The 14,832-nt window shown below is 40.6% G+C and overlaps 1 protein-coding gene across 2 annotated transcripts in view; it reads left to right on the plus strand.

Moving 5' to 3' along the window:
- The window catches only part of DENND1B (DENN domain containing 1B), a 333,504-nt gene that overhangs the window by 148,574 nt on the left and 170,098 nt on the right, over positions 1 to 14,832 (plus strand). For both annotated transcript variants that reach the window (XM_061633956.1, XM_061633957.1), the window contains exon 6: positions 13,849 to 13,918. In XM_061633956.1, coding sequence (XP_061489940.1) covers positions 13,849 to 13,918 — 70 coding nt within the window. The remainder of the gene's footprint in view (positions 1 to 13,848; positions 13,919 to 14,832) is intronic.

The following is a 14,832-nucleotide window of genomic DNA, read 5'->3' on the forward strand; positions in this document are numbered from 1 at the left end:
AGTGCCTAAATTTCAGAGCTTGGAAAATTTACTTTTTTGAACTACAGCTCCCATCAGCCCAATCCAGTGGTCATGCTGGCTGGGGCTGATGGGAGTTGTAGTTCAAAACAAGTAACTTTTCCAAGCTCTGCTAAATTTTATTTTTTAAAGAACTTCACATTTATCTAAAAATCAAAATAGTTAACCATTCAAAAATCCGTATGCATATTTTGTTAATAATGTTGTTTGTTGACAAAGAAAACTAACCAGAAGAATAAACGATTTTATTAGCACAAGAATAAAGCTTGTTTATGTGGTGGTGATTCTGGCACACATGACAAAAATATCATTATTAATTGAACCATTGGAGCTGGTTCATCTCCTGAATGACTTCACAAGTTCATTCTACTTTAGTACTAAAATGCCCAAATTATCATCCAATTTTTTGATGAAAATTAATCTGAAAACAATTCAGAATTGCTTACTGTGTACTTACCTTCTAATGAAACCTACATCTCTGAATATGTATTAAGGTTATATTAAACAATAATGTATTTCTACTAAAAAATGTCGATCAAATAGAATCTTCCTCACTAATGATTTAAACTGTGATTTAAATCATTATAATGAGGCTTTCAGAGAAGTGATTTAAACCAAATCAATCCTGTTGTGCCCTCTTTTGCTAGTTTGAACAGAGGACCCAATACATATACAGTGAAGTGGCCCAAGAAAACATAGTCTTGTGCCAGGGATACATGCATAGTGGGCCTGCAGAAGCCCTCGGTCTGACTTAAGAACATAAGAAGAGCCTGCAGGATCAGGCCAGTGGTCCATCTAGTCCAGCATCTTGTTCTCACAGTGGCCAACCAGGTGCCTGGGGGAAGCCCACAAGCAGGACCCGAGTGCAAGAACACTCTCCCCTCCTGAGGCTTCCGGCAACTGGTTTTCAGAAGCATGCTGCCTCTGACTAGGGGGGCAGAGCACAGCCATCACAGCTAGTAGCCATTGATAGCCCTGTCCTCCATGAATTTGTCTAATCTTCTTTTAAAGCCATCTAAGCTGGTGGCCATTACTGCATCTTGTGGGAGCAAATTCCATAGTTTAACTATGCGCTGAGTAAAGAAGTACTTCCTTTTGTCTGTCCTGAATCTTCCAACATTCAGCTTCTTTGAATGTCCACGAGTTCTAGTATTATGAGAGAGGAAGAAGAACTTTTCTCTATCCACTTTCTCAATGCCATGCATAATTTTATACACTTCTATCATGTCTCCTCTGACCCGCCTTTTCTCTAAACTAAAAAGCCCCAAATGCTGCAACCTTTCCTCGTAAGGGAGTCGCTCCATCCCCTTGATCATTCTGGTTGCCCTCTTCTGAACCTTTTCCAACTCTATAATATCCTTTTTGAGATGAGGCAACCAGAACTATACACAGTATTCCAAATGTGGCCACACCATAGATTTATACAATGGCATTATGATATTGGCTGTTTTATTTTCAATACCTTTCCTAATTATCCCTAGCATGGAATTTGCCTTTTTCACAGCTGCCACACACCGGGTCGACATTTTCATCGTGCTGTCCACTACAACCCCGAGGTCTCTCTCTTGGTCGGTCACCGCCAGTTCAGACCCCATGAGCGTATATGTGAAATTCAGATTCTTTGCTCCAATATGCATCATTTTACACTTGTTTATATTGAATTCATTTGCCATTTTTCCACCCATTCACTCAGTTTGGAGAGGTCTTTTTGGAGCTCTTCGCAATCCCTTTTTGCTTTAACAACCCTGAACAATTTAGTATCGTCATCAAACTTGGCCACTTCACTGCTCACTCCTAATTCTAGGTCATTAATGAACAAATTGAAAAGTACAGGTCCCAATACCGATCCTTGAGGGACTCCACTTTCTACAGCCCTCCATTGGGAGAACTGTCCGTTTATTCCTACTCTCTGCTTTCTGCTTCTTAACAAGTTCCTTATCCACAAGAGGACCTCTCCTCTTATTCCATGACTGCTAAGCTTCCTCAGAAGTCTTTGGTGAGGTACCTTGTCAAACGCTATTTGGTGCCCAGTGTTGCATTTGATAGTGAGTGGCAGCTGACATAATCTCAGTTCCTGTGTATTACTTGCAGCCCCTGCACCTAATAGATTGCTCTCCAATTACCAGGCCTTACAGTATAGTCTTCATATGCTTCATCCATCTATCTGCTTGAGTTAGCACTGATTTGGTGTCCTCTGCCTTGCAGCTAGTGTAGAACTTCATCTGGTGCTGCTTCTTCTGCTCACCTGTTCTTAGCAGACAGATGCGTAGACACCAGACCTCGGGGCAAGGGGTGGTGGTTCTGCTCTGTTGGAAATTTCCCTCTCCCCATCATGCACCCAAACTGCAAATCCTAAGGATTTAACCCTGTTGCTTTCACAGCAGTGGCATAATGGTTGTAAATGCCCAAGGTGTTGGGAGAAAGTTCATGCTACATCCATGTCATTTAGTTGTGGGTAGATCACAAGAAATGAAGCACCTCATTTTGCATTCCTTTTGCTGGTGTGTATCTTCGCTGGAAGTTAAGGGATTTGCCTGAACTGCTCTTTTTTTGTGTAGCATTTCCTTATCAAATCAGATTACAGAACTATATTTTGAATGTTGATTTTGACATAGGCTGCTTCTGGTGAGAGAGTGCTTTCAAATGTCCATGCTATACTGATTTAGTGCATCTGTGAAGCATTGTGCCAGTCTCTGTGCTGCTGAACCCAAGTAGTCTGAATGGTGAGCCGGGAACTAGCAGGATCAGTATAGGTAGCACCGTCTGAACAAGGGTGTACACACAACTTTCCATATCAACTGTGTACTTTTCTTGTTCCACGCACAACTCAGAAGCATATTTTCCACATTTATGGTTTAGTGCTCAATTGTGCAGTCACAGTGCAGAGATTTGCCATCTGGACATAGTGGATGTAGTCTAACCTTATAATTTGAGTTATCAATGTCTATTAGTTGAATAGAATCTCCATGTTAAGAGACAATGTACTTCTAAATGCAAGATGCTGGGGACAAGCAACAAGACCGGACAGTTGTCTTCATGTCCTGCTTGCCATCTTCCTAAAAGCACCTTTCTGGTCATTGATGGAAACAGAATACTAAACTTGATTGGGCTGATCCAGCTAGGCCATTTTTCTATACTTATTGGTCTATTTTAAGTGAACACTTGAGTTTTTGGTCTGTTACTTTGCAGAGGTAACTGCTGAAATAAAAAGTGGCAAGCTATCATTTTTCAGCAAGCTTATAACAACACTGCCATTCCTTCTACTGTGACAATTTCAAATTTACAATGCAATACTAAATGCTTACCAGGCCAGCTATTATTATTTTTTAAAAAAACAACCTTGTATGTATAGTTTTGGAACACTTTCATCTTTTATTCTTGAGTGTGGGGGGGACACATAATTTGAGTGTAAGGAATATATATCATGGGAACAGGTCTCCCTTCTGTTGTTTTTTTTAATCAGATATCATGTCCTTAACTATGTTACCGATGGGCTCCGAAAAGGTGAAGATTGCACAATGGGAAAGAAATTGAAAAGCAAATTGAATATAACCTATAAGCAGCGGATAGGTAACTCATGACATTTGGATAGTCATATTATGTGTCTTTATTTATATTTCAATTTATAATGCCACTTTTCTGCACTGAAAGGAATAGTGCACAAATCCATAACAACAATAAAATTAAACATGACACAATCCTTACAAACAATGGTAGTTACGTCCTCAGTCTCTAGAAAGAGGCACAGCTTGCAGATTAGCCAAAACGTAAAGAATACACTCCTGTCCATGGCCATTTCTTGGATGCCTAAAAGCAACATCAAATCTATGAGTGCCCTCAAATCTTCTGTTTAAAGGAGAGTGTCTCCCAATGCACACACATTGGGATGCAGGGGGCACTGATCTACACTATTATATAGATCAGGGGTGGCCACTCTGTGGCTCTCCAGATGCTGCTGAACTACAGCTCCCATCAGTCTCAGCCAACACAGCTCATGGTCAGGGATGATGGGAGCTGTAGTCCAGCAGCATCTGGAGAGCCACAGAGTGGCCACCCCTGATATAGATCAATACATTCCTCCTTCTGAGAGTTGGATGTAGAGATGCATGAGTGCAAGAAATTCTGGCGGTGGCTCGGTTCCATGAATTAAATCCTGGCTTGTGTTGCTGATAACTTTCTCTTACAGAAAGTGGAGGAAGAAAAGAGGATCAGCTCTCCTTGACTTGATTCTAACCAACAGAGGTGGTATAGTGGATGAAGTGGCAGTTACGGGAACTCTGGGGGAAAATGACCATGTTATTCTTGGACTTCAGGAAAGTAGATTTTAATAAACTCAGAACAATGATAAGTAAGGCCCCAAGCGATCCTAATGAGAAAAGGAGTCCAAGATGGGTGGCAGTTTCTAAAAAAGGAAATTCCTAATGCACAATTGCAAACAGTTCCAAGGAAAAAGGGGGAAGAGAGCAGAAGAAGCCAATGTGGCTTCATGAAAAGCTTAGAGACGACCTGAAAAAAAAAGCGGGGGACACATACAGGAAGTGGAATGAAGGACAGGCCACAAAGGAACAGTACACAGAGGTAGCACAAAATTGCAGGGATGGTGTCAGGAAGGCTAAAGCTGAGAATGAGCTGAGGTTACCAAGGGGTGCTAAAAGCAACAAAAAAGCTTTCTTCAGATACATTCATAGTAAAAGACAGAGAAAAGAAATGGTGGTACAATTACTCAATGAGGATGGCAAAATGATAACAGATGACAAAGAAAAGGCAGAAATGCTTAATTCCTACTTTGGTTCACTCTTCTCCTAAAAGAGGGTCTAATGACCCTCTTGGCAAACATGAAGTTGAAGGGGTAGGATTGCAGCTTGAGACTGAGAGACACATGGTCAAGGAATACCTAATTACATTGAATGAGTTCAAATCTGAAGGGCCTGATGAACTGTATCCCAGAGTATTGAAGAAAGTGGCTGAAGAACTCTTGGAACCACTGTGTATTATCTTTGTGAAATCATGGAAGATGGGCAAAGTGCTGGATGACTGGAGGAGGGCTACTGTTGTTTCTATATTCAAAAAGGGCAAAAGGAGGAACTACAGACCAGTCAGCCTGACATCAATCTCTGGGGAAATTCTGGAACATTATACAGTGGTCAGTCTGTAAGCACCATGAAAACTGCAGTGATTACTAAAAGCCAACATGGATTTATCAAGAACAAACCCTGCCAGACTGATCATGTAACCTCCCTGGTAGACCTTGGGAATGCTGTGGGCATAACATATCTTCAGCAAAGCTTTTGTCAGAGTGTCCCATAATATTCTGATTAGCAAGCTAGCTAAATGTGGGCTGGATGGAACAACTATCAGGTGGACCCACAGTTGGCTACAGAATCGTACTCAAAGTGTGCTTATCAAGGGTTCCTTCTCAAAGTGGGGGAGGTAACAAGCAGGGTACCTCAGGGCTTGGTCTTGGGCCCAGTGCTCTTCAACTTTTTTATTAATGTCTTGGATGAGGAGGTACAGGGACCGCTTATCAAATCTGCAGATGACACAAAATTGGGAGGGATAGCTAAGACCTTGGAGGACAGAAACAAAATTCAAAGTGATCTTGATAGGCTGGAGCATTGGGCTGAAAACAACAAAATGATATTCAGCAGGGATAAGTGCAAAGTTCTACTCCTAGGAAAAAGAAACCAAATGCACAATTATAAGATGGGGGATACTTGGCTCAGCAATACTACATGTGTGAAAGATCTTGGTATTGTTGTTGATCAGAAGCTGAGTATGAGCCAACAGTGTGGTGCAAAGGCAAATGCTATTTTAGGCTGCATTGTATAGTGTGTGTGTGTGTGTGTGTGTGTATATATATATATATATATATATATATATATATATATATATATATATATATATGTATATGTATGTTACCAGATCTCCGGTTTTTGGCCGGAGTCTCTGGTTTTTGGGGGGGCCCTCCGACTCTCCGGCTAGCACCCCTTAATCTCCGGACTCTCAGCTTAAATTTCAAAAACAAATTAGGTTTCTAGGTGGTCTGGTTCCCGAGATATACACCAAAATGTCAGCCACCCCTGCGACTGTTTAACCTATTTAACTGATACGAAGCTGAAGTTGGTTCCTAGTTCCCAGTTCCTTATTTGCTTGAAAGTTCAAAACACTAAAAAAGAAGAGTTGACAACTACAACAACTTCAAACCAAACTTAACATGTCTCTGAACCCCACAATATATGTTGGGGTACCCTGTATGATATATCACTGTGATCAGGGGACTCTCCCTGTCAAGAATAACAATACATTTATGCAATCAAAATCATCAGGATTCTGATATTATCATAAATACATAATGATGTCATAAAATCATAAAAAATAAGTAACTGGGGGTGCCCACCCCAAACTCTGCTCTGGGACAGGCCAAACATATACCCCAGGAAAGGGGAGGGTGTCCTCTACGAGATGCCATAGCATCCCGCCTGGCTCAGAGCTTCTGCTGGGCTCAGAGCATGGAGGAGGGCATCTATGCAAAAACAAAGCAGACCAAAACATACAGGAAAAAATAAGTAACTGGGGGTGCCCACCCCAAAATCTGCTCTGGGCCAGGACAAATCATATACCCCAGGAAAGGGGAGGGTGTCCTCTATGAGATGCTATTGCATCCCGCCTGGCCCAGAGCTTCTGCTGGGCGCAGGGGACGGAGAAGGGCATCTATGCAAAATCAAATTGGACAAAAACACGTAGAAAAAAATAAGTAACTGGGGGTGCCCACCCCAAAATTTGCTCTGGGACAGGACAAATCATACACCCCATGAAAGGGGAGGGTGTCCTCTACGAGATGCCACTGCATCCTGCCTGGCCCAGAGCTTCTGCTGGGCACAGGGCACAGAAGAGAGCATCTATGCAAAATCAAAGCAGACCAAAACATGCAGGAAAAAATAAGTAACTGGGGGCACCCACCCCGGAATCTGCTCTGGGACAGGACAAATCATATACCCCAGGAAAGGGGAGGGTGTCCTCTACGAGATACCATTGCATCCCGCCTGGCTCACAGCTTCTGCTGGGCTCAGAGCACAGAAGAGGGCATCTATAGAAAATCAAAGCAGAAAAAGACATACAGGAAAAATAAGTAATTGGGGTGCCCACCCCAAAATCTGCTCTGGGCCAGGACAAATCATACACCCCATGAAAGGGGAGGGTGTCCTCTATGAGATGCCACTGCATCCTGCCTGGCCCAGAGCTTCTGCTGGGCGCAGGGGAAGGATGAGGGCATCTCTGCAGACAGAAAGGGTAGAGAATCTTCTTACTCTTACTCATATCTCAGACCTCTTTCTGAAGTGAAGGGTCAAATCTGTAAAGAAGTTTGGAGCAGCCACATTAAAAGATAAGGGCAGGGCATTCCAGGCAGGGGGTTGCCAACCCTGCTTGGAGATGGATGTCTTTGCAGAAAATCCCTAGTCAAGCTTTACCAACAGCACAATCCAAACTATATCTACTCAGAAGTAACTCCTGTTGAGTTCTATGGGGGCTTAGTCCCTCAGTACGTGTGTTTAGAATTGCAGCCTTCAGGGGCATCCATCTTTACTCCCAAATGCTCCCATCTAACATCTCCACAACACTAGGCTCCTTTCTTCCTACAGTGGCCTTCTGGTGACTGGCCTGGCCTGAAGGCACTTAAACCCTTTTTGCCGAAAGCAAGTAGGCTAGATTAAATGTTCCCTACCCAGGCTCCATCTTTTAGCTAAGATGTCTAGCTTAATTTCCAGTTAGATATTTTTTTTAATTGTACGCTCCAAGCAACTGTGATTGATGGTTAATGTATCATACTTAATGACATCACTTGGGGCTGCCCCATGACATCACTTGGGCCCGCCCCTAAAATCTCAGGTTTTGGGATACTTCTGACCTGGCAACCCTACCCACATTGATCCCAATACACCCTAATAACTTTCCCATGAAATAATGCATTGATAGACATTTTCACCTTTGGTACTAGTAGGACCCACAGCTCCACATCACTTTCAGCATAATCTTTGACCTTTTTCCTGTTATGCAGTTATAATAATTATAATATGCCTTGCTGGCGTAGGGAGTCATCGTATGTACTAATAGAGAACTCAGTTCTCCAAATGTCAATCATTATGTAGTGAAAACACCACCATCTATGAACCAGATAAGGTATCAATAGCATCAGGCCCCATGGGACTACCCTTGAAAACCACTTGGAATCCTCAATTGGTGCAGAATGCTGCTTCTAAAATTGTGACTGGGGCAAAGTGCCGAGATCATGTGACTCATTTATAAGTGCACTGGCTTCCAGCTTGTTTCTGAGAGCAATTCAAAGGGCTGGTTACTAAGGTGTGTCCGGACACATCTCTTTATAATTTTAGGTGGCTGGTTAAGACACATCTTTTTTTGTGGGTGTTTGGAGGAGACCTGATTAGATAAATGGATTAGCTGCTGCTGCTGCTTTTTAGTAAATTGCTATTTTAGTGAATTGTTATGAATTGTTGTGTATTTTAAGTGCAGTAATACCTTGCATTAACGTACTCAATGGGACCAGAGCGAGTACGTAAACCGAAAATGTCCTTAAAGTGAAGCACTGCCTTTTAAAACTTTTTTTCCCTCTCCTTCATGCGGAGCCTCAAAGCCCCTAAAGCCTCTACTGCTGTGCTGCCACGCCTCTCAGCTGATTGCGATCGCGCCTCCCAGCTGATTTGCGGTGGCGCAATCGCGTCTATTTCCATCCCCACACACTAAAGCCTCTGCTGCTGCGCTGCGTTTCTGGAGAAATACAGGCATATGGAGCATGTGCGTTATAGCGAGGCGTCGTTAAGTGAAGCGACGTTAAGCGGGGTATGCCTGTACTCTGTTTATAGTCTTTACGCATTCTTTTTACTTGACTTTGTTGTAAACTACCGTCTGTGCAAAGGGTGGTATATAAATCACCTTAAATAAATAAATAAATAAATAAATGTTGCCTTTAAAGTCCTAAATATTTTGGGGTCAAAACTCCTTGAAGGACCATTTATGTGAATCTGCCCACCTTTAATATCAGGTGTTGCACCCTTCTTCAGTGTGCCCCTGTCTTCTGAGGCAAGGCTGGTGGCAATGCATGAGAGGGCTTTCTCTCTGGTGGTGCCCATATGTGGAACTCCTTTATTTTCCTTATTATTTGTGTTCCACTATAATTGGGCACATTCCTTCTTTAACAGGAAAGAATTTGATTCTGTCGTTGCTTAATGTTTTGATTATTAGTGCTGTCTCTTTGTGGTTTTGCTGTTTTGCTGCTGTTTTATTTTGATCATTTTAATGGTTGGAATTGCTTTTATTTTTGTTGTAATAGTCATTGTGAAGAGACAGACTAACTACATACGCTAGTGTCAGTGTCTGTCAAATTAGGAGGGAGGTAACGGCTGGTGGGATGGCATGGGCGGGGCATTGTTGCTCACTTGGCTTCCCAGTGGTGCATGTCGCTGCCGGCTACCAAAAGGGGGAGGGGCAAGGCAGCAGGGATCTCTGTGCGGTGTGGGCACAGTGTTGGGAGGATTGGATTGGCTTTGCCAGGATTAAGATCTCCACTGTCTTGCCCCTCCCCCTCTCAGTAATAGACAGCAACAGCAACAGCGTGGGAAGCTAGGTGAGCAACGCCACGACACCCCACTGGCTGCTACTCTCTCTGTGTGTGTATGTATGTAGGAAATAATGCACAAAATCATCACATAGGCATGTATCTATGCTCTTGATGCTGAACAAGATTGTGTTTTTTTATTAATATAAAAATTATATTCTTTCTGAAGCTACACAGTTTTGAAGAGGAAAAGGGGTTGCTGTTGTTTTTTGGAAGGGTAAAGAAAAATCATGACATGTTGCAAATTTACCTTTCCTGGTTCACTTAATTGGCTGCTAGTTGTGAAGATACTCACAACCCATGAGGGGCTGTCACAGCAGCAGACGTGGTGGTTGTAAGGTGTAGTTTCAGTTCTGGCTTTGGATGACATGAAGATATGTCTCTATCAATATGTACATTCAATACTTTTTTAGTTTGAAAAAAAGAGGTAAGATTAATAATTTTGCTGTTCCCCATTCTAGCTACCAAAATGAAACAAATTGCAGATGGGTTCAAAACTGGCAATATAAACAGGACACAGGATAACAGATAGCAAGAGCTTTCTGTGTATTGCTGTACACCATGGTATTTTACAGCTGTCTGTCTCTTGTATGGAGCTCGCAGTCTGGATTCCTGCTGTTGCCAGGGCTTCTACAGAACCTTTAATTTAATATGCCTTTCAGGAGATTTTAGACTGGAAAATATGTCTCAAGATCTTTTTAATGCACTTTTTGCTATGCCTCTAAATTTATTTTTCACATTAATGATGATGCAGACTTGAGAATTCCAGTGTAAATTATCAGGTTAACTTTGATATATCATTGTTAAAGAATGGTATGCTTTGGGGGATTTTTTTAAAAAAATACTCCTCCACATAAGAAACCCAGCTTTAATTTTCCCTAAATGAATGTAATAGAGAATGCATGGAAATAATTGACTGGGGTTCATTTTGTTAAACTACTGTTTGCATCTCTAGCTGATCTTATGCATCCTGAGAAATGCAGCTGGCATCATTAAAATTTTCTGCCTTGGATTTGATTAATGAAATTTTATGACTGTAAAATTGTCAGCTAGATTTGTAAATGAAATGTTCTAATAAGGTAGACAGGTATTTGTGTAGCCTTTGTAGTTCTTCATCTCAGACTGTGCTTGAAGCCCCCCCCTTCCTTTAGGCAAATCCCTCAGAAGCAGAATGTTTCAATTTTACACATTTTGTGTCAATTTTCCAGACAGAAAGTAGCCCCTAGACATTAGACATTTAGCTACGGAAAGGCGGTTTCCTTAGTTTTATTTGATTACTAGAAGTTAGATTCCTGCTGATAGTTCAGGACTGTTAGTGGTTACCTGACTATTTGACAGAAAACATTTCCTTTCCTTTATTTAACCTTTGACTTGTGAATATAAAAGCTTTATCAGAACTGTAGTGGAAGCACAAGCAAGGTGGAAGTCTACTTAGCGCAACAAAACTGAAGAATGACTTTGACTGAAAGCCTGAGTGCCTGCCTTGTGGCTCCTTGGATTAAAAGAATACAGTATGCTAAATACGTTTTTAATTAGCAATAAAATATATACTCCTGTTGTTTATATGACAGGTAAGGACCATGTTTTAGGCAGGATTTAATGCATTTTTAAAGCATAACACCTCCACATTCATGATTGATTCTGCAGATGTTCTTTTACAGATTTTGTGCATTACATGGCAGGCAGGAAATTTGTTGCAGTACTCTCTGAATTATTGAAATTAGGAGTTAATGATTAAGCCAGTTTTGTGATTGAGTTTTTTCACAATTATGCTAGCATAAGGATTTCTCTGGCTTTGTAAAGTACATAGCACCAAAGTGACCAAATCCTAATTGGCTTCCTTTCCTCAGCCTTATTACTATGTGGCTTAATTATTATTACTGCCTTTACTGTGGCAGATGTCAGATTGAGTAAGAATGTTCTTAAGTTTGGGTTCAGAGGATAAATATCACCCTCTTCCATATTAGTTTTCAAGCTTAATTTGGAGAGAAAAAAGGTTAGGGAAGTACTAGAATTTGATGCCAAAAGCCTTGCTTTAGGTTTGGAATTTTTTAAAAAAAATTATTGGCATTGATGCATATAGAAAGAGAACAAAAATAATAAATAACAAACAGTGTCAACAAACTCCATAAGAAAACAAGGAGGATAGGACAACAACCAATTATATTTATACAAATTTGTCCCATGGATACATAATCAAAAGCAATCTATATTGCATTTTATTCATACATCCCAAATTACTTAGGATACTGTAGACTGCTGTTGGGGAAGGTTTGCAGTGTTAACATATACAATAAAGTTCCACCACATAATGTGAAAAGGGTCCAGAGTTTCAATTCCCTGTAGTTATTTGTATTTTTTTTTCTAAGATGGCAATATTCCACACATTACTATACCAAGTTTCAGTGTTCAAACTATGCAGTGTTTTCCATCTTTGGATAATAGTCTGTCTTGTAGCAACCAGTAGAAATATTACAAAGTCCTTGATTTTAATTACTCTGTTTTCCTCTTCAGGTATAGACAATAAAAAGTTGTGGAGTACATTTTAAAGATTCTTGAATAATATAGATTTCCTTGAACGTATCCTTCTAGAACAGCTTTACTTGAGGACACTCCCACCAAAGGTGGTAATAGGTACCTTCAGCACCACATCCACGCCAATTTGTTGTTGCTATTGTTAGCTGTCATGTGTGATAGTTGTACTGGAGTTCTGTATCATCTATGGCTAATTTTTAAAGTATTTTCACTTATGTAGGCCAACAATGACTTCACTGGTTGGAACACCATAGATTCATCAATTATACTTCATTAATTTATTTAATATCTGTCTAAATACTTTAGAGCATCCCTTTACTTTTAGGGCTAGCATTAACAATAAGAGCACCAAACCTGGTAAGGGACCTGGTGGCCTAATTGGAGCCCTCTCTCTCACACACACCCTGTACTGCACTAGAAAAATGGCCAAGATCCAAAGGTGATGTAGTGTTGAGTTGATGGCACTTCTACTCATGCAAGGGAAAGGGGAGGGGGAATTCCTGATTTCTGCCAATTACTCCCTCTAGCTACAGTGCCCCCCCGGTACCCTATCCCACCCCAGTTTAGAGGCGTATCTAGTTATTAGGATCATATTTTCAGGGGCTGTCAGGGAGCTGCAATAGACAGGAAAGTACTATTCTGAACAGAATTTCATTCATAATAGTATCTAAGGCAATATGTTTGAGGCAAGGAAGGGGCAAAAATGAAGCAAAGTTGCTTCTGGCAGGGCAATGTCAGGCATAGACATACATATATATGCACACACATATATTAATTGTTAGACATAATAATGGTTAATATTGGTAAAAAGTAATTGGAGGGGGCAGGGCTGTACACTTGCGTCTGTGTAGTGGTCTATTATGAGAAATAATGAATGCTTGTGTGTATCTGAGTACCAATAGCTATGATAGCACATTGCCATGAAAAGTGACATCATACTGCACATTGTAGGGATGGTTGTACTGGCCTTACATATGCTGGTCGAAATGACTGAACTAGGGTATCAAAGGGTTCATGATAATAGTGATAGGCATATTCCTTTGTGAATGCTAAGGTATAGTTCAATTTGATCTTTTGGTTTTAAATAGAATATCTAAATTATCTACAGTTAACATTTTTGTCATGTTAACAGTTGTAGCTGAAAGTAGCTGCTGCTGAAGCCTTCCAGCTGTGAAAGGAAAAACATTCTACTAAGTAGTATTACAATATTCACTTAACTGGACTCTTTCATTCTTCATATTTTGGTGTGTGTATGTGTGTAAAATATATAAGCTGTGCGTACTTGTTTTTCATAATCTGTCAAGTTTGTCCCTTTGCATCCATGCTTTTGGACTTCCTGTATCATTGAAGTGATGTTTTAAATGAATAGTAAGTATCAAACACTTTCTTGAGAATTTAACATAAAGTCAAACAAACCAAGAATAGAAGTGTGTTTGAGCAAGCTCCTTTAAAAATCAGCAAACCATGTATTGTCATTTTAAGTATTTTGTTGCAAAAAAAAAAGTTCGCTGCAAAATAGTTTGCATGATCAAGCAAAGACAATTTTTCTTAAAAAGTACTTAGAACTAAAAATGTATTATAAAACTTGCTTGAACTCTTTCCCAAAGTGCAATGCTATGAAGTAATTTTCATGTTGCGTTTCTGTTTTTTATGTCTCCTTTCAGCTACTTACCATGGTTTGAGGTGTACTACAAACTTTTAAATACGCTGGCTGATTATTTGTCTAAAGGACAGGTAATTCTATGTTATTTCCGTTTATTCTTTATTAAATATACTCTTGGTTTAGAAGAAAAGCTAATCATCATCAAAGCATCCAAAAGTCCTGAGCCATGTTCATCAAATTTATTTAAAGTACTATGTATATTTCAGGCCCTTCCTTCTAGCCATTGCTTAAAAATTGCAGTAGAATTAAAAAGAAATCTGAGCAGGTAGAGTTTATGAGGTGGTATTACAATCACTAGAACAGAACATGGACTTGCTACCTCTGTTTCCATTTGGCTATCAAATCTGCTAAGAATATCATGAAGGAAAGTGTCACAGTATGGGCACTAAAGATGAAGAACATGCAGCCTATTAATTGCTATTTGTGCCCCCACCCATTCACCATTAGCTCCTAGTGTGTTGTTGATTTTTTATCCTATGATGAGTGAAGTTCTGCTCAGATGCGGCTGCAAGCTTCATTCCTTCCTCTTGTCATGACAACATTGTTGCAGTTTAAAAGAGCTAACTTAACCCGCAGAAAGGAGAGAATGGGACAAAAATGTTGGACCTGTCAGTCATGTAAGTAGTGTGGTAGGGGAATACCTACCCTGGAACAAACTGAGCATGCTTGGTTGCCAAGGTAACCAGAGGAAGAGATAGTTTGACCTTAAGAGGGTGTGGTCATTAGGAAGCTGTGAGATTAACCCTTCCCCTTCAGTATTAACGCAAAACAGCGGATTGAGGGCTCATATAAGGTAAGAAGTGTGAACCTTTAAACTCCATCGCGATGAGAAAAGTGTCGCCTTTAAAACAGAGTTCAGATCCAGTGTGAACCAGCCCTACTTTTTTAACAAAGTAGGGAAGAAATACCCCACAGACATGCACACACACACGATTTTCCAGCTACCCATTGCCTGGGCTGTTAGTAAGTTCTCATTAGGCTTCCT

Source organism: Rhineura floridana, chromosome 6 (genome assembly GCF_030035675.1).
Source record: "Rhineura floridana isolate rRhiFlo1 chromosome 6, rRhiFlo1.hap2, whole genome shotgun sequence".
Taxonomy (NCBI): Eukaryota; Metazoa; Chordata; class Lepidosauria; order Squamata; family Rhineuridae; genus Rhineura; species Rhineura floridana.